The 25,476-nt window shown below is 38.4% G+C and overlaps 1 protein-coding gene across 5 annotated transcripts in view; it reads left to right on the top strand.

Annotated features, from left to right (window-relative positions):
- Pdfr (Pigment-dispersing factor receptor) overlaps positions 1 to 24,664 on the top strand; it is a 67,326-nt gene extending 42,662 nt beyond the window's left edge. For 3 of the 5 annotated variants that reach the window (XM_070109542.1, XM_070109544.1, XM_070109543.1), the window contains exons 2-10: positions 5,606 to 6,749; positions 15,523 to 15,633; positions 17,610 to 17,755; positions 17,825 to 18,085; positions 18,415 to 18,708; positions 18,777 to 19,046; positions 19,140 to 19,294; positions 19,426 to 19,672; positions 22,050 to 24,663. In XM_070109542.1, coding sequence (XP_069965643.1) covers positions 5,969 to 6,749; positions 15,523 to 15,633; positions 17,610 to 17,755; positions 17,825 to 18,085; positions 18,415 to 18,708; positions 18,777 to 19,046; positions 19,140 to 19,294; positions 19,426 to 19,672; positions 22,050 to 22,151 — 2,367 coding nt within the window. In that variant the 5' untranslated portion in view covers positions 5,606 to 5,968 and the 3' untranslated portion in view covers positions 22,152 to 24,663. Of the gene's footprint in view, positions 1 to 5,605; positions 6,750 to 15,522; positions 15,634 to 17,609; positions 17,756 to 17,824; positions 18,086 to 18,414; positions 18,709 to 18,776; positions 19,047 to 19,139; positions 19,295 to 19,425; positions 21,523 to 22,049 lie in introns of those variants that run through there. The other 2 variants (XM_070109546.1, XM_070109545.1) reach the window with 2 other exon arrangements.
- The last annotated feature ends 812 nt before the right edge of the window (positions 24,665 to 25,476 follow it).

A 25,476-nucleotide genomic window follows, 5' to 3' on the forward strand; every position in this document is an offset into this window, starting at 1 on the left:
TTTCACTCATGCGTTAAGTCTAAAGATTTTGGAGTACAACTGCAAAGCTTGTCAAAGCTACAATGAGAAAGGTGAGGTAGAAACATCTAAATACTTTCTCCTTCAAAGTCTAGCTTTTAACAGAATAAGGTTGAAGCATCTCGGTTGCCATACTTTTTTTGAACCCGGCTGGGTTGGCTGGAATAGATATTAGTCGCCTCAATAAATATGTCACAGGCTCTAGGCATTTTGTCGATATCTGACGGGATCCGTACCTAGCAGTTCTGGGCATCACAACGGGCAAGCGTCTATAGCAGTCTAAGTGGGATTATTCTTAGTCTCACTTATTATAACCTATATATTGTAGCCTATTTTCAGGTTATCTTTGGGTAAGAGTAGATTATGGCAGCTATTAGGTTTCTTTCAACACTTGGAAAGACTCCGCGTACTTCTTGAGTTGCTCGAAGTAACGTTGAGTTTGCCGCGTCTCTTACTCGTAAGTCATTGCTCTGCCTCGTTGGATATTCTGGATAGTCCTATCCTAACTCTTTACTACTGGTCTTAAATACTATTTATTATTAAATTTCTTATAACCAACAGTAAACGCTTAAGTTTATTGGGAACCGCACTTGCGGCGGCTTTAAATAATTGAATTGCGCCACAGAAGTGCGCGGCAATGTAATAAAATTTCAGCAGCAATCAAATTAAGCATCCAGTGGAATATCGACGGCAGTTGCAACAACAACAGCAACAACAATATATGCAACACATACCACCAAGAGCAAAGTTTGTAGCCTACACGGCGCCTATGTGTATGTATGTGCGGCAAACAGCTATAAGGGGCATGCAACCGAATGCCAATGGCACTACCACAACTGCCTCATGAAATAAATAGTAAATGCTTTTCTATGCGTATGCTATTTGTGCGCATGTGTGTGTGCGTGTCTGCGCTTAGCTGCAACTACAACGGCCGTCGGCAGACTGGCCGGTGTTATCTGATGCAAACAGCCGCTCATCGCCGCCTTTTCAGCATATGAGGTTGCGAATGCGTTTAGCTGCTAACTACGTGTGCCACAATGCACTGTAATGTGGCATGCAACAACGCTGGAAATGAAACAATAGCAAGTGAACGGCTGTGGCAGACGCAAACATTGCAACAATCATTTATGCCGCACAACATGCTGAGTGAGCGCGCCACATGCCAACTGACCTTGCCACAATGCGTTGTTTGTGACTTACTAAATGTGTATAGCAGATAAACATGCACATATACATACATAAATACAATTACATAAAAAAAAATTTCAAAAAAATATATTAAAAAAAACATACATACAACACACATATGTATATCTGTAAAAAAAAATCTGCTCTGCCAATAAAAGCAAGTGTTGCATAAGCTCCAATGGCTGCGCTGCGAGCGTAATGGCGTCGTGGCTGCAGGAATGTATGCATGTAAGTGTATGTAAGCGCCGCAAATATTGTTTTGCAGTCAGTGGATAAGCGGACTCAAGGGTACTTACCATATATAATGTAAATAACATTCGCTCACTCTTTTGGGTGTACGAGCATATTGGTTACCTTGGCGAAAGCCAATTTAATTTTTCGGCATTTAAAACCACGCAGACTTTTTTGAAATTCTTCACATTACACGCAAGATAACTCAAAACATAGCCGCTAAACCGTTGTGGGCGCTGGCTTTTACGCGCCGCGTTTATATTTCGCGTAAATTTCAGCAGAATAAAGCGTAGTTAATTAAATTGTTGTTGACATTTCAGCGTTTCTCAGCACTCAAGGCGTTTACAGGCGCGCAGCGCAAATCTTTCAACAAATCGCTTGAAACACTGCGGAATTTATTTAAACCGCCGCGCGTTGTATGCTTAGGGACACGCGCCTGTTCACATATGTAGCTGATGTGTATGATGAATGATGATATGCCCATCAGCTATTTTCAGCAGAGCTTTCACGTGGCGCCACACGAAAAATCGCATTTTTGTTTTGCCTTATTGGCGTCTACTTTAGGTAGCGCAGCGCGTTTGTTGGGCGCTTTCAGTGCAGGCTGTGCGTTTAGTCGGCAACCACAGCGCTGATCAGAATAAGCAGTTACAAAGCAGTCAAGTTCTAAAACGTCACTTCAGCGCTTGTATTTTCACTAAGCTTCGCTACAAACTACACATTTTGTGCTGTTTAAGTTTTTATTGAAGCAAGCGCAATAAATTTCTATTTTGCAACTATTTATTTGCACAACACTTTTTCGCGCAAAACTTACCGTCATTTCACTTAAATCGAAACTTTTCTCATATCTGCACTTAGTAGACAATTTGCAAGTTTGCCATGTAAGAACTATTGTAGAAGCAAAATGCAAAAATATATGCTGCCACTGCCGCTTAGCGGCGCCCACAGCAAAAGGTCGCAACTAGCGCGTATTGCAAAATTGTGGAAATGCTTGAAATGTCTTTTCACTTTGCGTCTGTCGCCGTACAAGCGCTCACTTCCCCCCTAATTGAACAACGCCTGGCTGCAGCGCCGCCGCCTGTTGCTGTGCACAACTTTAATCCAGCGCGTTGTTGTAGCATGCCAGCTGCTAGTTACGCCTAATTGCTTGCCTTTTTCACAAAATATTTTAATTTATTGTTATGCTTCAGTGTCTTTCTAGTTGCAGCAGCTACGCAATTAATTTGCGCTTACTTGCAACACGGGCAACATGCCAACGCTTTGCTAATTTGTCTTTCGCTTTTGTTATTTGCTATTTGTTACGCTGCTGCATGCAGCACATTATTACTGTGTGTGCTCGTGCATGCCACTGCTTGTTGCAAGTTGCTACAACAATCATACTACATGCAACATACAAGCCTTAATGCCACTCAATAGCACATTAGCAGCAACTCGTTTACTTTGTACGCAACACACACGCCTGCAACGCCGTCGTCACGTTGTTGTTGCCATTCTCCACATTCAAGCGCCAATTTGCGTCCTTGACGTTGAAGACGCAACCAATGCGTGCCACACACGCACGCACAGCGCTCGGCAACTTGTAAATCGTGTGAGTGCTCTCGATAGCGGTTAATAATGTCTTCTGACAGCAGCATTATCCTTTCGCCTTGTTGCTGCCACAAGTGCTGCTTATGTTGCCACCACTGAAGGGCAGTTACATGTGCTTTCACCTTCCATTGTGGCACGTTGCTTGTCGTCTAGCTGCATGCTTGCTCAATCTCTTCGCTTTCAATCGCTATTTGTGAGCGTGTTTGTGTGTGTGTGTGTGTGGTAGCTAAACCATTCAATGTCAAGGCGCTCCATTGCCAAGTTAACCGACGAGTGTTGGCTAGCCAGCGACGAAGCTTAATGTTACATAGCTATTGTTGTTGTTGTTGCTGTTGTTTTCATACAGCATTTGTTGCATTGTGGCCAACATGAAAAATAGACGTGCAACTTATTGAAATTGAAACTTTTACCGCAAATTCGCTTTTGTTTGCTGGCTGCTGCAGCGTCGGAACTCTCCAGCGAATAAACAGGCACACCCATACACACACACACACATATATACAAATGCGGTCATTTCTCATTGGTGTTGGTCGTGCAACAAATTGATTTGGTATGCCGCTTCGCCAGCGTTCGGCTGCAATAGCCCAGGCGAACAGTTTGGCGTGTTTGTTGAATAATGTGTTTTTGTTATTGTTGTTGGCTTGATTGTATTTAATCATTAAACGCTCACAACAAGCAAACAAATTCTCATGTTGAATAGTAAATGTGCGTTGAAAAGTTATTTATTGCGCAACAAACCGGATGCACCAACACCACAGACGAACACACACACACAAACACTCTTGCTTAGTTGGATACGTTGAGTAGGGTGTATTGTTGCATATATACTCAAATGTGTGGAAAAGCGTTCGAGTGTGCTTACCGTTATGTAAGCATATTGCATGTTCGTGTGTAGGTGTCTGTGACTTTTCACTCCTTAGCATGCTCTTGCGTGTGTTGAAGGCAAATTTGCAGCAGTGCTTCGCAGAACTTCCAAGAAATCGCTGTCTGCCTCCATTGTAATGAAAATCTTGAGGCAAGCATGCGAATATTTGCAATCAAAGGCAGAGCAAATAACACATGGTATTTACATGGAAAAGTAGCTCAATGTGATCGGCGAACCCCACCCTTCACCAGTATTTGACCTTGAATTAAACTACTGTCCGCAACTCACTTAGTGAGCATACCTATTAAGTCAAACGAAAGTGTGCGAAACTCATTGCGTTTTTCTTTCAACAAGTGGACTGTACACCTAACCGCTTTCCACATAAGGGTTTCCGTAATATTTCTGCAAGAAATCCAGTAGTTACCTCTTTTTGTTTCATCATCTCGAGTTCCGCAGCTGAACGAGAAATTTGGTGGTTGTCTACTGTCTGGTGGTACAATCTAAGTATGACCATGCTTTCATGAGAGTTCCAAACCTGAAGCAGTCTCGTCAGCCAGCTACAGTATCTCAGTTCAGTTCTGAATGCAATTCGCTTGTTTTTTAGCAGTAATTTTTTAAAAGACCCACTTGATCTCTGTATAGAACCCTATCTTATCAGTTCAGACCAAACTAACCCAGCCTGAATTTTTCTGCAGCCAGTCTCGAACCACGAGTTCGTAAGGTTTTTGTAACGCAGTTCACATCAGTCACATAAATTTAAGCCAATGCCACAATAGTAGCATCAGCTCTCTTCCCAATCCTCAGACTAATCAGAGCGACTACAGGTATCAACTGCTTTGTTTGGTTGAAAAGTGAAGCGCATGAGCGCCAGACCGTAGACGGCCGCACTTAGGCTATGATTAGGCTCATTGTGCACTTGGAAGGTAACCAATTTAAGCTTTAGCCAGCCACTCCGTGGATTCGGTAAAAAACCTGATTCCTCTCCACCCTAGTTGCCCAATGTCGCTTAAGTTGTAACATTGGGAGCCATGGAATATATCCCTTTTTATCCGGCTGAAGGCTGCCCATTGAATTGTGAATGTCCATTCACATAGGTAATGTTCCAGCGTCTCATCATCCTACGTGCATGCCCTGCATTCCGCCGATTCCCTTTTTCACATTTTCTCAAGGTGAAATCTTAAGAGTAGGTACCCTTCGATAACCCCTGCAATGTTACTAAACTTCCTTTTGCCTGGAAGAAGGGCCTTTTTGATCTTGGCACCTGCTGTTGCGGCCACATTTTCGGCTTGAAAGACTGTATTGCAGTCATTTAGTTTGAAGCTGCCTTCTATGTACGGATTACTACAGAAGAAGACCGTTCCAGTTTCTGTTTCAGCAGCTTTATGCAGCCATCTTTTCGAAAAGTATAATTCGAAAGTATGTTAAAAGTTAAAACGCCCGAAAGCATACTATATTATTTAAACAAATGGTAGTTTTTGAAAAGCAATCAAATTAAACTAGAAATGTGAGGAATCTATTGTAACTAAGTAGATAGGTATCTTTAATCACATGAAAAATATACCAATTGTTACCAAATCTTTCAACTCTTGAAATTAAATGATTTTAATTCACTTGCAAATGATTTATTTTCAAACAGAAAGCATTATGTGTAAATAAGAAGATTCGTTAACTGAAATTAAATTAAATTTCCCCTCACATATTTACACATTTAAATTGCAGAAACGCGGAACAGCGCGGCGTGGAAGAGCGGCTATAAACGGCGCGACAAAGTAAACGCTCTGTGAGCATTTCCAACAAGCAACGAAGGGAATGTAACCAGCAAAGCAAAAGGAAAAAGAAATTGATAAATATTGCAACAGCTACAAAAACAAATAAAAAAGCGACCACACACGTGTGCCACTGCTCACACGCACACACACCTACATGCAACGTTTAACCCACCAACGAGCACAAACAAAACGAAAAGCGTGCATTTAAAGTATTGAGTGACAGTCGCATATGAGCCACTGGGACTGAGAGCTGACAATGACAATATCCGAAACAGCGGAAGCGGATATCAATGCACTGTAAACCAGCGCTTGAATGGCAAAACTGACAGCAGTGACGAGCGGCAGTTTACAACCTTTGCTTCCGCACAGCTCGCCCCTATTAACCCCATACAGCGCGATAGCGGAGATGGCCGGAAGCGCGCACGAGGCAAATTTCGATAGTCACAGCGCAAACAATAAATTATTGAGCGCTTTAATCGACGACAACAACAACCACATCAACGCTGACGACAACCGTAACACAAGCATAGCGAGCAATTTGAGCGCCACCATCACTACAGTAGGTTCAAATGTGACGCGCGTTTTGTACACATACTTTCAAAATATCACCGAACCGCAAGGCTATGCGGCCGCCGCCACCACAACGACAACAACAGCGGCAGCTGCCAGTGGGAGCGTCAGCGACAGCACAACAACAGCAAGATTGCACAGTCTCATCAGCAATGCCGCTGAGCCACAAATTGGCAGCAATGATTTGCCGACGACGTCTCAAAGTGTGAGCGCTACGATGCTCGCCACCGCCAAAACATTGCTGCAAGCGCCACTCAGCGCGTCCGCGAATGCAACGCGCGCAGCAACGGTGTTGGCGAATGCAACCGCGTCCATATCAGCCTCCGCCGCGACCTATGCCACCGAACTGCTGAACTCGACACTGTCGCGAACGCTGTCGACGAGCGGGAGTGGCGCGAGCGCGGCGCCTAGCAGCATCGTTTTGACCACCTCGCCCAATGTCACCTACCTGCCACATCAGGTCGCCATACGCAGCTTCGAGGACTGCGCGGCGCTCTTCGCCAATTACACGCAGCCGCAGAATGGTAAGTAGCCACGGGCATAATAAAATAAGAGGCGGTAATAATAACAGCTGACCACAGCTTGCCACAAATGCTTAAATATGTACGTGTTAGTGTCAGTGTAAGCGGTTGAACGCGCTTGTTGTCGCAATTGTAATTTTGTTGTGCTTTATGGTCACTATTAAATCAATTTTGTGGCGAATTGCTGGGCGTAGGCGCGCGGCGTCAATGCAAGGCTGTCCGTGCAAACGATTATTCATGCACATATATAAGGTTTGCGTCTACGTCACACACATACACACACAAACAGCCGGCTGTTTGTCAACAATGACAGTTTACTATGATTTATGACGCTCTGTGGCTGCTGCTCTTGATTAGTCACACACGTTCACACTTTTACTGACGCACATTTGGACGCTTAGTTTTTTCATTTAGCAACTTGTTTTATGCTAATTCAGCGCATTCATGCATTTGACGCATGATTTTAATTGATGAAACGCTTATCGTCAGAGATAAATCAAATTCGCTTTAAAAATATCGCAAATGACCAAACAACTACTGACGGCGCGCACTTTTTATTTTGTACTGTATGTTAGGCGCCATGAAAAAACGACTAGTATGTGCAAATTTAGACCTCGTATATACTTTTAATATGGCACTTTTATTCATATGACAACCTCATCTACTTATTTAGAAAATTGAAAAGAAAGTTCAGAACCTGACCCGAGCCGGATATTCGTTCGGTGTAAAGCAGCTGTAGCCAGCTAAACCTTTCCTAAGTCTCACTCTAGGTAGCCCAGAGCCGCCTTAAACTCTATACTTAATGTCTGCTAGGTATTTGTCGTATTTGTTGAATTAATTGGTTGCTCGCGATATCCGAAGCAAACCAAGCTCTTTTCGCTATGCCACAACTAACCTCAAAGATGTAAATAACAATTATGAACTGTGTAAACAGACACCCTATTTGTCAGAACTAAACTTTTGCACTGGTGGTGTTGTCGACAGCTCGGCAAGTTGTCGGCAGCAATTAAGTTTGTTAGCACAAGAATTAGTAAAGTTATTGGACCGGACGCGGTGGCATCGGCATAACTGTTAACTGTCGATTTCGAGAGCAACATTTCGGCTGCAACTTGGCGCGCTATTCGCACAGGTAACAAACGAGCCTGAGATGGTGTGCAAATAGAGCAAGTAGAAGGGAACTGTAGTGAAGTTGAAGCGAAATTGCATTTGAGTTGTCGAGCAGCGGCAACAACAATTGCAGACTGTTAATTGAAAACATTGTATTTGACTGGCAATGTGGGGACTCAGTAGACGCATTAGAAATGTTGCAACCGCTTGAATGCTTTAATGGCATTAGCAGCGGACGTTTGGCAGTTGAACTGACCGCTTGCATACAGTACAGTTAGACACACACAGACGCTCATATTGAAACTATGATATGTCTATTTGTGTTACTCACAATCATAGGCTACCAAGCGAACGACTGGAATGATGGCGCATGTGGCAGCAACACCGGATGCCTACCAGAGGACCTCGCCTCGCCAGCACTACAAGCTGAGCCGCAATCGTGAGCGTTGTCTGCTGCTGCGTATCAGTTTGCCACTTGTCTGGCCAGTTGTTGCATATGCAAATCAAATGTGGCATGCAACACGCACAAATCAAGGCAGACAATGCCACAAACGTTGGCGTGATTTAATTTCCGATTGACGACTCACAGCGCAACTGAGCTTTCACTCTTTGAGTGTGGAGTAAAATGTGCCAACTACTTGCATGCAAATTGTCTGCCACAGAGCGGCGCAGTTTTGCAAATGCAAGCAGCCCAACTTATTTTGTAACATTTTCTATCATTTACAGCTCTGCAACAAAGGCGCTAGCAAGAATGTGCTACCGAACTGCCAACTTAGGTGACCATTTTTTGTTACTTTTGTAAGCTACGGCCGGTGCTTTTTGTAGTGTGTTGCATACTCGCACGCGTCGTTGCACAGAAATTGCATTTGACACATCAACTTTATCAGTCTCTGCACTAAACAAGTCAACTGAAAGGCGACTTTGAAGGCTGTCGTTGCATGAATGTAGCTTGTGGTGCACGTAAGAGCGGTAGGGGAGGGAAGCAGGTGAATATTTCAAGCAAAAGTTGAAAGCATATGAATACGTGCAGGATTTTGCAAGGAGAGGTGCTGCCATTAAGGCAGGCACGTTGATGCAATATGTGGCAAACTCATTTGATAGCGGCACTAGAGTTGCAGGCCGCATTTTACAGTGCTCACACATACATCTATATGACAGCAAACTTAAATATAATTCTATTATATACTAGCATAGTCTGCCGAGGTCAGCAAGACTGCAGGCAACGCCAGCAGCTTGCCACATTTGCAATGCGTTACAGAATTGGACTTTGAAAACAGGCAGTCGTACTCTTTGTGACAATTATGACTTTAATCGCATTTGCATATGTTTTTGCAATCAATTGTAAATATCGTAAATAATAGGCAGCAAATGACAACAACAACACGCCACAAACTCGAGTGACAGTGGCAAATTACTGTCAGGCAGTCGGATATCCTTGATTGCATAGACATTTCTAAATGCACTGACCCAAATAATAAAGTCAGTGGCGTAAACGTAATGAGTGGCAACTAAAAACGTAACGACGCAATGCGCTAATAGCGCAACTTGTAGCAGGTAGCCAATGTGCCACAAGTGTTTGCTGACGGTATGAAGTGGACGAGCCACGAGCTAGTGATTGCAAATGGCATGGCCAGTGCACATTTATCAAAGCGCATCGCGCTGACAGCGTAATGACTGGCAACAACAGCAAGAAAAACATGTCATTGAACTCCGCCAACGTGCTCCACTTTTGTGGCACGGTGCTAGCAAGGCAAAACTAGCAGTCGCGCGGGAAATGCCCGGCAGACAAAGTGGTGCTGAGTTTTTCTCGGTAATTTCTATGAAGAAAGCAAACTGAAAACACACATAACGGTATGTCGCTTTTTCTTAACGTTTTTGTGGTTTGTGCGCTTGTTTGCCCAGCGGTAGAGTCACAATCATTGTCTGTCTTGCATATTTATTTCATTTTTGAATGCACGAGCGCTGACATAGAATTGTTAATTGCAGTGTTGCATGCAATGCCGTGCAGTTTCAGATTGTGTGGGTGCGCGTTGCGCAAAAGTCAAGTGGTTACCACAATAAGTATTAGGGTGGAGCGAATTTTTTTTTTTCTTAGCCTGAGGGTAAAATATATAGATTATATAAAAAGAAACATTTTGGGAACAAAACTTAACATCCAGAGGCGGCCCACTTTTAAAGTCAATTTTCGAGCTAAAATTTTTATTTCGTAAAAAATTTTTGATAAGTGTTCTAGAAGCTGTGGTGGGTCCTCTTTCTGGCCAAAATTTGTTGTGGTTATTATTGGAGTATTAAAAAAAGTCTTAAATGACAACATGCTTTCCTTAAGCGTTAAAATAAATTTTGAGTCAAACATCGACAAATTTGGTAATTTTTATATAAATGTGAAGAGTTTAAACCAAAAAAAAATTTTTGTTGTCCAAAAAAAATTTTAACTCGGAATTTATTTTAAAAGTCAGCCTCTAGGTGTTAAATTTTTTTTTTTTTCAAAAAATTTTCTTTCTTATAGTCTACAAATTTCACCCTCAGGCTAAGCCAAAAAAATTTTTTTTTCGCTCCACCCTAATAGGTAGTCAATTGTTGCCATGAAAAGAAGTCCTGACTTTTGCTTACTATTTATAAGCTTTTCGCAATCGCACTATTTTTATCGCTGCCGTCGTATCATAATATTCTTAGCGCTCTCAGAGTACATGGCAATACAATTTGCTGTTGGTGACACGGCTACCATAGCGCGCGCTCCCACTGTCGCTCTTCCAATCATTTGTGGTCGTAACGTTTTCTGTTTCTCGCTTGAAAATTTCATTTTTACAACTGACCGTTGACGTTGTGTCATCACTGATTGTCTTCATATCATATTGGTTTTGTGGGCAGCACATGTAGGTGTTCTACATTATGCAACACTTTTTATTGGAGAATTGAGTGAAAGCAACTAATGTAATTGCAAAAATCAAGCGAAATGACTGCCCAGAAAAATACCACACTAAAAATAAGCTGGTCTTACAGCTGGCCTAAGAACACAATCCGCATATTTGTAGCTCTGAACTTCCAAGACACGTCAAATAACATCATATTTACACCCTGAATTTTATAAAATTGAATTCCCTGCTTCTAAGATGCCGAGAAATTTGAGTAAAATACTGACCCTCACATTTGTATACCCTGAACAGTGTATATTAACTTTACCACGAAGTTTGTAACATCGAAACGGAATCGGAAAGGAAAGGAGACCCTACATAGTATATATAGACGAAGGACAAGCAGTTTTTGAGATATCGAGCAGAAATTTTGCACACGTCCTTTTCTTACCAATAAGCAGCTTATTTGTCGTAACCGCCGATATCGGAGCACAATAGCATATAGCTGTCATATAAATTAACCGATAGTAATCAAGTGCTTGTTTGGAAAACTATTTTATTTGAGAAGATATTGTCACGAATTTTTGCTTCAATTATTATCACAGACATTTATGCAATTTTCGAAGAAATTGTTTAGATCGGACTACTATAGCATATACCTGCCATACAAACTGAACGATCGGAATCTAGTGCTTGTATGGAAAACTTTGTCATTTTATGAGATATCTTCCCGAAATTTGGCGTGGATTATTTTCCAAGACAATATTGAAATATCTGTAGATATTGTTTAGATCGGAGTGCTGTAGCATATAGCTGTCATATAAACTGACCAATCAAAATCAAGATAAAGATCTTTTTATATCGCTATACTATAAAAAATGCAACTGTGAAGGGTATTATGGCTTCAATGCTGCCGTAGTTAACGTCTTTCTTCTTTTAACTAAAACCCCCTCAATTGAAAGCAAAGCTTCTCAAGGCATCCAGCAACCAAAAAACTTGTTAATAGTTGAGACTCAATTTCACGCCATGAAAGCTTCCAATTTGCTTTAAATCCAGCCACAACACCTGTAACTAATATGTATGTGGCACGTGCCGCACGCACGTTTAACTAACGAAATTACTTCTTAGTTGCATAAACATTTGCTGGCTTTAAGGGAAATTCGAAAATTTAATGCTTTGACCACGCAGACAAGCAAAAGCGTACAGATTATATAAACCACACTTTGATTATGGAGATTACATAAATCAAACAAGCGCATATGTACACACACACACATGCAACATGTAACTATTTACACATGTCCAAACGTGCAACAGCGCAGCGCATATGAATTTAGAAGCCAGCAAACCTGATAAACCCAAGATGACAAATGCATGTCAAGACCTCAGCAAGCAACGCAGTGTTTCGGTGTGTGTGTGTGTGTGTGTGTGTGTGTGTGTATGCACGTTGCACGAATTCTCAAGAAAGTGCACAGCAAATATGCGTATAAATCAAGAGCGAAGAAAAAGAATGCACACGAGCAGGAAACAGTAAAGATAATAAAATCAGAATGCACAAGAAATCTAGCTGCTGAGGCACGGTCACACAAACACACATGCACGTGCGTGTCATAATACAATGTCAGCGCTATGGAGTTGAGACTTGGAAAAGCTTGTTCCTTCCTGCCACTCACACACGCGCACACACAAAGACGCGCGGAGGACATGACTGCCAGGTCCGTGCCTCATTCATGCAACAAAGCAGAAAATGTGAGCGGCGGCACACAGGGGCACAAACGAAGCAAATGATTATGCTGATGTGCTGGCAATACGCAAATAGCATGCGTGTGTGTGTGTGTTTATTTTGCAATGCTATGCATGACGTGCCACACCGGTCGCAGGCTAAATATATTTGCAACTTGTATATTTTTAGCATATTTTCATCATCGCTGACCAGCGCTGTGCAGCAGCAGTAATAAAATCCATGAAAATATATGGCGCACACATATGAGCTGCCATAACTTCAAAGCTAATGCACCGCAAGCTTTTTGTTTTTCCAAAAAAAAAATTACAAATTTCAATCAAATCATTGAATTCAATTTTTGATTGTGTAAATAAGCCGAATCATGCGCGCCTTTCGCCTAGGCGATTGTGTAATGTGTTTTAGTTACTTTTAGTTATGTAACAGTTAGCGGGCGTAGGCAGCGGAACATATGTATGCGCATAAATGAGCAACCAAATCGATTTGGAATTGAATTGTGTGGGTTCAAGGACAAAAAGTAGCGCAACGAAACCTTTGTGCAAAATTACAAAAAAAGTACTTGGAAATTCGAAAGGTTAATAGTGTGCGAAATTTGCACTTAAATTCATTTTAGTTAAAGTTGGCGTTAAAATTTTTGGTGTAATTAAGAATTAGCGCTTATTTGAGCAGTATTTTAAAACTTAGCTAGCTTTTTGAACTCTATAAATAAACTTATTTTGTGTAAAAATAAAAGAGAAGCATACCTGCAGGCGTAATTTGACTTTAAAGGCTCATAACCACTTTTGTATCTCCAAAAATTAATTGTTTTTGTTTATATATCGCACGCACATATATTTAAAATTAAGCTCCGAAAATTTGAATATTAACCGCCAAATAGTTTGGGAGATATGAGCGCATTTGTAAGCTCATCTTAGTGAATTTGGCTCTCAAAACTTTAAACGCGTTTTTCGTAAAACTTCTCAGTTGAACTAGAAATTTTTTACAAAACCCTTTTAAATATATTTCGTAATGTTCGAAAGATTAAAATTTTAATAGTAAATTAAATCTTTTAAGGAAGGGTATATTTTTTGGAATGTAAACCACAAAAAAAAATTCTATATGGATTATGGTTTCAGGTTATATTTAAACATGTTTCAAGAATACACAGTAAAATGTTTGCAAAAAAAATTTAATATTTTTTGAGTTACACAAGATCTTCCACGGCGCAAACAAAAGCGCCTCCACTGCTGCAGTTATTCTGACCTAAAAAATATTCTCCGTACAATGACCCACGATCAAAAAAAAATTATTTTTAAATGACAAAATATCGGCGTTTTTAATTGTACCTCAAATTTTTTTGGCCTGCCAAAGTTCGATTGTTGTTCAGATATTTTTTATCGAAAAATCGATTATCGTAAAATCGATTTATCGATTTATCGAAAAATATATTTATTTATTTTGTCATTATATGTAGAATTATATACAGAACAGACAGAAAAAATTTGAATGATGCTCATTTCATTTGTCTTCGAGTTGTTTGTAGTAAAACAGGTTTAAAAATAATCTTGCACCGAATTGAACTGAGCAGCTACCTTTTAAATAGCTGTAACGCTGAAACTGTTTGAGATATCGATTTGAAATTTAAGTGTATTATTTTTGAAGCTATAAACTAATGAAATACGACAAAAATCAATTTCTTCAAAATTTCATTTTAAGCCACTCTGAATTGTAAATTTTTTCACATAAATCGAAAAAAAAATTTTTTTTTTTTGGGAAGCCGCAATATTTTCAAAAATTTAAATTTGAATTAGAATTTCGATCATTACCTGCATTCATCTAATAGCATAACGCATTTTGTTTGTTTATGGATTTGAGTTACTTTTAAGCAGAAAAATCTTCAACAGCGCCAGACAACGCTTTTCAGAGGTTTCCCTTTATAACGGCAAAGGAATTCTAAAATTTTTAAAGTACTTAAGTTCTGCAAATTTGCTTTATTTTCATTTATTTATAAAATAAAATGCCTCTTCAAAAAAAAATCACAAAAATGCAATTTTTTACTTGCAAGTGAATATAGCCGCTTAAAGCTTCGTTAGTCAGCTTCCAAAAATAATAAATTTAAAATTGTTGGCAGAAACTTTTAACCAAACCTACGTTGATAAATATTTTATTATTTATTAATTTCCATTTTACTATAATTAATGCTTTTGTATTAACAAAAAATATTTCCCAAAGAATTTATTTTGTTACAATTAAGTTTTAATCCTCAAAACCATATTTTAATTAGACTCAAATAATCGGTTAGTGCGCAACGCCAACTCCAACAAATACACTTTTTATGCAAACACACACACACACATATGTACTTTTGTGTGAGGGTATATGACATATAAATAAATACAACTGCAAATAATTAAGACTTAATTTCACTCTGCAATGATGCAACGCTGTTAATCTATTTAGAATTTGTATTAGAAGTGATTAGCAGCGGCATTAAGCCTTGCCACAGTGACCAAATCAAATTGCATGGAAGCTTGACTCACACACACACATAAACTATACAGCGTGGCTTTAAGCTTTCATTACATTGCACACGCACACAGCCGCAAAATGCCATATGCAATTGTATGTGTGTGTGTATTTTCTATGAACTTGCAGCTAATTTGCGCTTTATGCAATATTTATGGCAAAAAAATTGCGTTTTGCATAACAAAAAGCTAAAGTTAGCATTAAACCAGCAGCAACAACAACACAACAGCAGTCATGCATAGGCGTAGCTTGCGGCGTGTTAAGCCTTCTAAGCAGCGTTGTGTGTGCAGCTTGGCTGAAATTTCCACATAATTTCGATTTTTTTTTTCCTTTTAATATTTCCAATGAATTAATTAAATCATTAATTAGGCGCCAAGGCACGCATTAAACTGGTATTTCGAAAAAAACCGTAATTAATGGGCGGCGCTCGCATGAAAATAGCTGCGCCAATCAAGCTGAAGTGCAAACGCTTTTTTTTCTGCTAAAATAGTTTGCAACAAAAAAAAGAAAAAAATTCAAATTGATTCTCACTGATTTGTTTTCAAACACTCATTTCTATTTCATTTTACAGGTGTTTTTTGCAACTGGACTTGGGATCTGTTTCTTTGCTGGCCACCGACGCCGGCTGGCGTTTTGGCGCGCATGCATTGTCCGCCCGTCGGCCACGGCATTGACACAACAAGTAAGTAAACAATACAATGCTGCTTTGGTATGTATATGTGTGTACATATATAGGTGTATAGGTGTGTGGCATGCTGACCCATTTTATTTAGCAAGTCAACTACGTGTTAGCCTTCGGTTAAATTAGACGCTCTGTCATTCACTGCTCACTTTACATTAACCAATTACTCGCTGACATCGAGCAGTTGTATGCATGCCTCTATGTATAACCTCAATATTTGAATGTGGCACACAAGCTTTTTTTTATTTTGTTTTGATTAGTGGTTAGCAAAAGTCAATTGGACAACTCAAAAGCATGACAGCTTATAAGCAATCAATCAATCATTTTTAATGAAAAAATTTAAAAAAACTTTTAAGCAGGTTTTCTAAGCAACTTGGACTTTGAGGCGCGGCTTATAATCGATTTTGTTTAATTTTTGTAAAGTGGAATATTGTATGAACCATTACGCTTCGAGTTAATCTCGAAATTTTAAAATGAATACCGAAAATTCGGTATAAAGTTAGGGTTAGCTTAAGAGATAGCTCTTAAGAAGGTTCTGACTTGCACAGCTTAGAATACCAGTCCATTATGTTACCTAAAACCCCTAAATAGTGGATCAGAAGTCCCTTACAGATCAACGAAGCGCTTTGAGCCCAGCACAAACTTGTTGAGACGGCTTATATCAGTTTCGGCTATGTCCTCTGGTTCGCCGAAGACAAGATTACCGAGATATTTCAACCTCAGTTATGCTTCCCATAAAATATTACAAAAAAAAAAAAAAAAAAAAAAAACACACACTTGTGCATTTATGTAACCAACGTTTGCAGCAGCAAATTTCTATGAAATTCAGCAAAAAGTGATTAACTTTCGAAAAATGTGAAAAACTGAAGCCTATCCACAGGCGCTGTATACTTAAACACCAGTAACGCAGGTAATTGTTGTTGGATTTCAAGACGGTTTTCGGCACTGAGAAGGGCGTGCTTAAAGGCATTTGCTGAGAAATTAAATAAATATTTATTTCTTGGCAGAAATGCGGGCAAAAAGTTGGTGTACAAAATCAGTGCTAAAGCGCCGACGGCACTCAACTGCCAGCTAATAAGTGTGGCGTTTTACAAAATTTTCGTTTGAAATTTCGCACACGGCAAGCTTAGCAAACAGAGCTTGTAGAAATCTTCAAATATCTATGAAAGTGAGTGTCAGAAAAGTTCCTTAGTATATATGTACCTAAGCAACCGTTGGTATATTCATATGTGAAACTCCTTTTGTTGTTGTACTTGCGGCTATGTTTCCGCTACCAATTGCTTTCGTTGCAACTCTTGCGGCATTTTTGTTGTTTTTGCCACCAGTCAACCGAGTGCGAAAACACAACAACAAAAACTTATGAAAATAACAGTGTAATGCACGCAGCCAAACACACACACACACACAGGCAAATACAATGACAACGCGTCTGTGGCGAGCTAACGTATAATACATTAAAATGTTTTTCCATTTGCCTTACACACTTTCAACTCATTATAATTGCCGCCTACAACGCCACCAACACCAACAATAACAACAAGCGCCAAACAGCAAACGCCAAACGGCAGCACGCCTGCCACACGACTCCTTATGTGGCACGCCACCCCAATAGAGGTTGCAAGGCTGTGCGTAATTTCGCTTATTTATTCATGCAACACAGTGCAAATGTGTTGGAATATTAACTTAATTGCATTTGTGGCCGAAGGTTTGCGGTCGCTATTTTTAAACCTTTGAGTTTCAAATTTAAACTTCCATTATCATCACAAAGTGGCAAATGGGTGGCCAATGAGTGGAAAATGAGCAGAGACACTTTCGTGGCGGAGTGTGAACATTTGCGAAACGATTGCGAAAGCGTTTAACTGTGCATGCATTTAAGCAAAATATTATTTTTTGTCTCAAGTCAGCAAATTAAAAATTTTATTTGATCTTGAAAATATATTTAGCGTTTCAATTTGGCATTTCTTCTCTCCATACAGAGTTCGCGAACCGCAAATGCGAGCTGGACGGTAGCTGGGGCCGCCGTCCGAATGATACGCAAAACAACACGAGCGGCTGGACGGACTATCAGCCCTGCTTCAAGCCGGAAGTGAACGACATGTTGCAGCGTGTGGATGATATTGATGTGCGTCACGCTGCAAGCATTAAATATTCACTCAAAATATACGTTAATTGCTTAAAATTTAACCCACAGATCTTCTTGGACATCGCACGACGCACGCGCACGCTGGAGATTGTCGGACTCATATTGTCGCTGATCGCGCTGATACTCTCGCTCATTATATTCTGTAAATTCTCTTCGCTACGAAATAATCGCACGAAAATTCACAAGAACCTCTTCATCGCAATGGTCTGTCAAGTGATCATACGACTGACACTGTATCTCGATCAGGCGTTTCGGCGTGGCAGTCAACCAGCCACGTCGAATACGAGCACAGCGGGAATTGAAAACACGGTATGTGAGAGAGGCTCACGAAGTAGCACTTCAAAAGCACTTCTAATTTAAAAGCTCACTGTGAAATTATGAGAATGAAGCTTACGAAGTGTCACTTCAAAATCACTTCTTTTTTAAAAGTTCGCGCTGAAAGCTGCCACAACCATTAAAAAGCTTTTATTACACTTTAAAAACTTTTAAATCTAAAAGCGTTGAAAGACTACGTAACCTTGCCTTTAAAGCTTTTGTTGAGCTTTTTACGTGAACATAAGCTTTAAAAAGCGCTTTTCGCGAAAGCTTTGATAGTTATATTCACTTACTCCAAGTAATGCGATCTCTACTCGTTCTAGCCCTACCTCTGCGAGGCTTCCTACGTGCTCCTAGAGTACGCTCGCACCGCCATGTTCATGTGGATGTTCATCGAGGGTCTGTACCTGCACAATATGGTGACGGTCGCCGTGTTTCAAGGTCGATTTCCGCATAAGATTTTCTCGCTACTCGGCTGGGGTCTGCCCGTACTGATGACCACCGTCTGGGCCATATGTACCGCGATGTATACGGACAGCGCGCATGACTGCTTATGGAACTACAATTTGACGCCGTACTATTGGATATTGGAAGGACCACGTTTTATTGTCATATCGGTGTGTATGCTTCACTTATCAATCCCATTAACATTTTAACAAACTACAACTTTTTTTTTACCGCACAGCTCAACTTCTTCTTCCTAATGAACATCATACGCGTGCTGGTGATGAAATTGCGCCAGAGTCAAGCCAGCGATATCGAACAGACGCGCAAAGCGGTACGCGCCGCCATTGTACTGCTGCCGCTGTTGGGCATCACAAATCTACTGTACCAAGTACCTGCATTGAACCTGAAGCCACCATGGAAATTCGCCATGTGGTCCTACGTGACGCATTTCCTAACCTCATTTCAGGGATTTTTCATTGCCTTGATATATTGCTTCCTAAATGGTGAGGTGAGTACCAACGCAAGCTATTCAACGCGCTCTTGCCACAACTAATATCGAAGCACTCATAATTCATATATGCTACACTCTTTCTACCAACAGGTGCGCACCGTTCTACTGAAAAGCCTCGCCGTCTACATGTCCGTACGCGGCCACCCCGAATGGGTGCCCAAACGTGCCTCTATGTTCTCTGGCGCTTACAACACTGCACCCGACACCGAGGGCCAAGCCGGTGGCACGCCACAGGATGGCAAAAGGTAAGCCAACCACTCAGTGGAGCTGCTCTCTGCCACTCTATCTCTCTCTAAATCCACGCTAATGCATTCACTCACACAATTGTTCCTTTGTCATTTCCGTTCTCACTCTCTTTGCTTACTGTTGCCTACAGAAACGATCAATCGCCCACCACACGCCGCCTGAATGGTCGCCGTTACAGCGCCGCCAACACCGTGCACATACCGGCGCGACGTCTCAGCAGCGGCAGCACGTACCGCCAGCAGCGACGCGTTAGCAATCATAATAATAACAACAACATTGGCATACATACCACACGCGCTCAGAGCAACACTGGCAGCGGAAGCGGTAGCAGCACCGGCGGCAGTTGGCTTTTGACGCTGTGCTTTGGCGGCCAAAAGGTACTAAGAGTACCGCCAGCGTCAACCGTACCACCCGAGTCAGTTGTATTTGAGTTGTCAGAGCAGTAGTTGTACCGCCTTACGCCTTATGCCCTACCCCAACCACCATCACCACCAACAACACTTCCCCCACTTGTGTAATCATGAATTGTGCAACCGCAACTATGAAATATTTAGTAGTAAACATGCAAATACTTAGTAGCTTTTAAGTAGTTCTTGCTTTAAGCCAAACGCTTTTGCGCCTAAAATGCTGTGACTAATGTCAATTACCCTTTGCAAGCCCTTCACTCCGCCGCTTGCTGCCCCAACCTTTACACCACATCTATTGTAGCTCAATATACATATTTAGTCACACATAAATGTAGTTCAGCGCCCCGCCCCCGCTACCCTGCACTACACAACTCATAACTATTCAGGCGAAAGCGCACTCAAATATCAATATATCCTAAACGCAACAAAATTTAGGTTTCCATAAAAAAATTTAAAAAAACTGTATATAAAACATATTAGTTAACTAAAGAAATATGCAAAATTGGGCGAAATTTAGCAAACACTAGAGAAATTAAATTTTGAAAATTTATATTTAGAAAACTCAAAAAATTTTATTTTTCAAATTTATATTTAGAAAACTCAGAAAATTATTTTTTGAAAATTAATATTTAGAAAATTGAAAAAAAAAATTTTATTTATATTTAAAAAATTGCAAAAAATATATAAAAGTTTGAGAAATTTAGATAAATCACATATTGCATTAATAGAATTAAATTTTTTTCTTTGTAGAATTTAAAAAAATTTTTAAAAATTGGCAAATTTTTACAAAAAAAAAATTAAAAGTTGTTTAATATTTAGTGTAAATATTTATATATAATATATATTCCCGCATTTTATTCTGTAAAACGCACGTGAATAAATTTTTCCAACTGCATACTCGTATATATAGTTATTATATATAAAATAATATGCAAGGCAGGTTATGCTGGAAAAGCAGCGCTTCTAACTCATTTCTCTATATTTTGTATTACACTTTGTATTAATATATTATTTGTATTTATTTATATATATTATTTCTATTTATTTATAAGCTTGTTTCTATTATACTCGTTTTATTTAAATATTCTTTAAATAAGTGTATTCGAAACCAAAATACATTTATGTAACACTGAAAATTGGCAGCACTATTTCATTTATAATTTTGATTTAACTTACTATAAAACTGCTGAGAATTGTAGTTGCTAGACCAGCTGAATGAAATTTTAGTGCATCTTAAATTAAAAAGAAGCTATAATAACAACACAACATTTTGTATAAATACATTTCGCCATAAACCGTTTGAGCATTGCAGACGCGTCAAAGAGCTGAATGAAATAACGCGTAGAAAATCTATAAAACTTACTAAGTTAAAATAAATCAAGCAAACTCGTCATCTACGAAATTCGATTGTTTGCATGTGGCGCAACAGACACCGTTACATGTTATGTAACATACTTGTATATGCTATTTACTAAATAATGACGTATTACTATAAGCAGAAAAAAATCTACGAAAACTGCACTAGTTTAGTTTTTAGCAAAGTAATTCAAGAATTTATAATCTGACATCTTTATACTTGTAGTTTATGGAAAAGTGTCTCAGGAGTTCCGAAACTGTTATGTTTATAGTTTATGGAAGAGTGTTTCAAGAGTTCATTGTATATAATTTATGGTAAAAACGTTTCAAGAGTTCATAAATTTAGACTAGACACCCGGAACAACTGAAACTAAGCGCTAGCAGCGTAAAAACCAAGCAGTGTATGGGCATGCAACGCACGTAATTTGCAGTAAAAACGCATAGAACAGTACAAGATAACATAAGTAAGCTCTGACAGTAGTTTTCCTATTTCATTTTCATCTTTTGATTAATTTTATTTATTTTTTTAAATTTAATTTAAACAACATTTCTTGTTGCGTATGCAAAGTAACAGTTACAAAGTAATATTACCAAAAATGCTACTCTACATATAAAAATATTTTGAATTTTTTCAAAAATTTATATTTTCAATTTGCATGTTTAAAAAATTAATATAAACATTTTTACAGATTTTTGCTAAATCTCTGTTAAGATTTTTTGTAAACTTTTTACTAACGCTTTAACGCTTTTCAAAAGCTCCCATAACTATATTGTGCGTCAAGCGCGCTTAAAAGCGCTACTCATCATATACAGTACCCGGCATATTAATAATTACACGCTTTTTCAAATATTCGAACGCTTCTCACGCCTTCAATTGTACGCTTTAACCACAATTCTATATAAATGTGTTTAAAATATTTAATCATTTGTTGTTTGTGTTATTGTTTCTTCCACTCTGCTCTTATCTTTAACTACATGTGCGCGTGTGCAGAACAAATGTGTGATGTCTAGCAAAAAAATGCCTACACAAATATTTATGACGACAAAACGAAAGGCGCCAACGATTTACGCCACAGAAGTGGGGCGTCAGTGAGCCGGAAACGCAACGTCTCGCGCTGGAAGTGCGCTAGAAAATGCATGCATGTGTTTTAGCCTAATAAACTAATTTAACTGAAATTACAAATTAAGGAATTGAGCAAACGCTGCTAAGCGTTTATGAACTTATGATGTTTGGCGAAGTGAGCAGAGCGCAGTAGCTGTAAACAGCGCAGTCGATGAGACCGCAAAGCCGATGATTTCAATTAAATTCGAAAAAGCAGATTTTTGTAGCGCTAAGCATATGTTAGCTATTGTTAGTTGCTTCCAATTTGCGGCCAGTGACTGTACTGTGACAGCACATATTTTATACTTCTTTTTGTACATAAGCCGTTAGCTTTTACTGTAAGCATTGTAACTAAAATGAGATGAAATCTTTCGAATATGCTTGCTCGTTGCGAAAATTTAACTGAAAGCTCCTATATAGTATTAATATAATAAATATAATAATAAGTGTTTCACAACACTAAGCACTGCGCTAAAGGTAACAACTACAGTTAGAAATTACTTGCCTACAAATTATTGCTGTGCAAAAATTTAGCAGTGTTATTTTCTTTCTTTTTTTGCTAAAAATCTTGCCGTTAGCAACCGCATGAGTTAAAGCGCCTAAAAGTAGGCAGCGTCAAGCATGCATGTAGTAAATCTTTAGTCTAGCGCTAGGCGTCTCTTTTTTTAAAACAGCTAACACTAACTCGAAACACGCGTTTAAGAAACATGATAAACCGCAAATGCAAACTAAACTACGCTCAGCGCAAAATCAAAATACAAAATGGAAATATAATACTACAAACGCCAAAAATTATGAGAAAATTTAAATATAATATATATATATATATGTATATAGATATATAGAATGAGTAACACAAATATTTTAACTATAGGTACAGCTGACACGCCCACAGGGCACAGTAACCACTAGAGTTAAATCAAATTATATTTACAAAAGGATATTGCAAACAAACAAATATAAAGTTTATAAATATTAGGGTGGAGCGAAAAAAAAATGTTTTTGTTTTGCTTAGCCTGAGTGTCAAATTTGTAGATTATAAAAAAAGAAAAGTTTAGAAAAAAAATATTTTTCTTAACATCTAGCCGACAATTTTTCATTTTTAAAGTAGATTTCGAGTTAAAATTTTTATTTCGTAAAAAATTTTGGATAATTGTTCTAGCAGCCGTGGAGAGTCCTCTTTTTGGCCAATCAAAACTCATCAACTTAAAAAAAATTGTGTGGTTATTATTGGAGTTTAAAAAAAAAGTCTTATACGGCAACATGCTTTCCTTAAGCGTTAAAATAAATTTTGAGTCAAAAACCGTAAAATTCGTTAATTTTTATTTAAATGTGAAGAGTTTAAAACAAAAAAAAAACTATTTTTGTCCCAAAAAATTTTAACTCGAAATTTACTTTAAAAGTCTCTAGATGTTAAAAAAAAAAGATTTCCAAAAAAATTTTTTTTTATAATCTACAAATTTTCCCTCAGGCTAAGCAAAAACAAACATTTTTTTCCGCGCCACCCTAATAAATATGTATACAGAAAGAGAGAGAGAGAAAGAAAGAGCGTGGATAGCGAGTCCGCAAATATATTTACAAAATATTCACATACATACATACAAAATAATGCATAGCAGCATTTTCAAAACATACAAATGATATTAAAGCAAAAACAAAAAAGGAAAAGAAAATCAAAGTAAACGCAATGATGAATGTTGGCGCATATAACCAGAAATAGCTACGCTAAGTAAAATGTGACACAAGATTGATATACAGAGCGACTAACAGCGTTTCACTCGCAACGCCGTATTATTCTTGAAGTAAAGCGCAAATAATATTTTATGTAAACTGTTTCACTTTGACGATGGAAATTTTAGCTTTTTTTAACGTGAACATTTTTGTTAAACATTATTTTCGCCAGTTGATAACTTTTGTGTAATGAACATATGTAACTAATTATATATAAATTTCTACAAATAAGTTCATATTTCGATATTTCGATAACATGCATTTTATTTTAATTATCAAATAAATGTTGCATTTTTTCTAAAAAAATGTTTTTGTTGTGCGCTAAAAGTGACCAGAAAGCATGTAAGTATGCAGTGTATATATGTATATGCTTAAACGCTCATGATCAAATATGAACCGGACAGCTGCATATCGCTAGACAAAATTTTTGTGTTGTGAACACACAATAATTTACATATGAAGTTCAACAACTAGTTTGTGTTCTAAATTAAAACACGCATTTTCTTCTTTTTACTTCGCATGATCTTGTAAAAAGTTCTGCTTTCAACGTGGAGGCACCTTTTTTCCGGGGTACTGCCGGAAATGACGTCATAATTACCAAGTTTTGAAAATTTTTTGTAAAATATGTATTTTGAAATAACAAAAAAAGTTTGAATAAAATATTCAATTTTATTATTATTATTTGCGAAAAAAAATTGTTGAAAATAGGTGCGATGAAACCCCTGTAACCCCCTAACGCGAACATCAAATAAAGGTTGTATCAATCCGTAAAATTTTTTTTTAGCGTTGCAGTTTGCGTACGCAGTTCAAATGCACCTGTCCGGGTTAAATTTGATCTTGAATGCATATATAAAAAATATGTGACTAACTTTTTGAAATTTTTTATATACGTTTCTGTACTGTTATAAGTGATTGCTGTTGTTTCTATATTTTGTGCCATAGTTGAATGTGCGTTACTTCAATGGCTTCTCTCCGATTGACACAGCACGCTGTAAATGCGAAGAATTAATTAAAATGTATAACTGTAAATATTGTAAACTGAAATTACCTTTTTAATTTTTTTATTATTAATTAAAATGTATAACTGTAAATATTGCAAACTGAAATTACCTTTTTAATTTGCTTCGCAGCGCTGTACTGCTCTATGATTAACCCTATTAGATACTATCTAACTACTACCCTTGAATTTTTGAAATTATCATTCTTAAGGCGATACCCTAGTCTAAAATTAAAAAAATTTTTTTTTATATATTTTCAAAGTTTAGTTATTCAAAAATATCGCCACAAGAAGATTTTTCAAAATTCAAGTTATTTTCGGCTAATTTTTAAAAAATTCGAAATAGTCAAAATAATTTTTTTTTTCATACAGTCGCCATTTCGTAAAAAATTTTCTTCCAACTTTTTCGTAGTTCCAGACATTGCGGCATTATTGCAGTTTAATAATAATTGTTCTTTTTTTTGGTTTCAGTTAGCTAAGAGGTTTGAAATCATGGGTATGGGTGCGTGCGCTTTTTTTTGAAACCCCTCACTTTATCCGCAGCAAATTTTTGAAATTTTTATTTTTATTTTTTTTTGAATTTTTTTG

Source organism: Bactrocera oleae, chromosome 5, assembly GCF_042242935.1.
Source record: "Bactrocera oleae isolate idBacOlea1 chromosome 5, idBacOlea1, whole genome shotgun sequence".
NCBI lineage: Eukaryota > Metazoa > Arthropoda > Insecta > Diptera > Tephritidae > Bactrocera > Bactrocera oleae.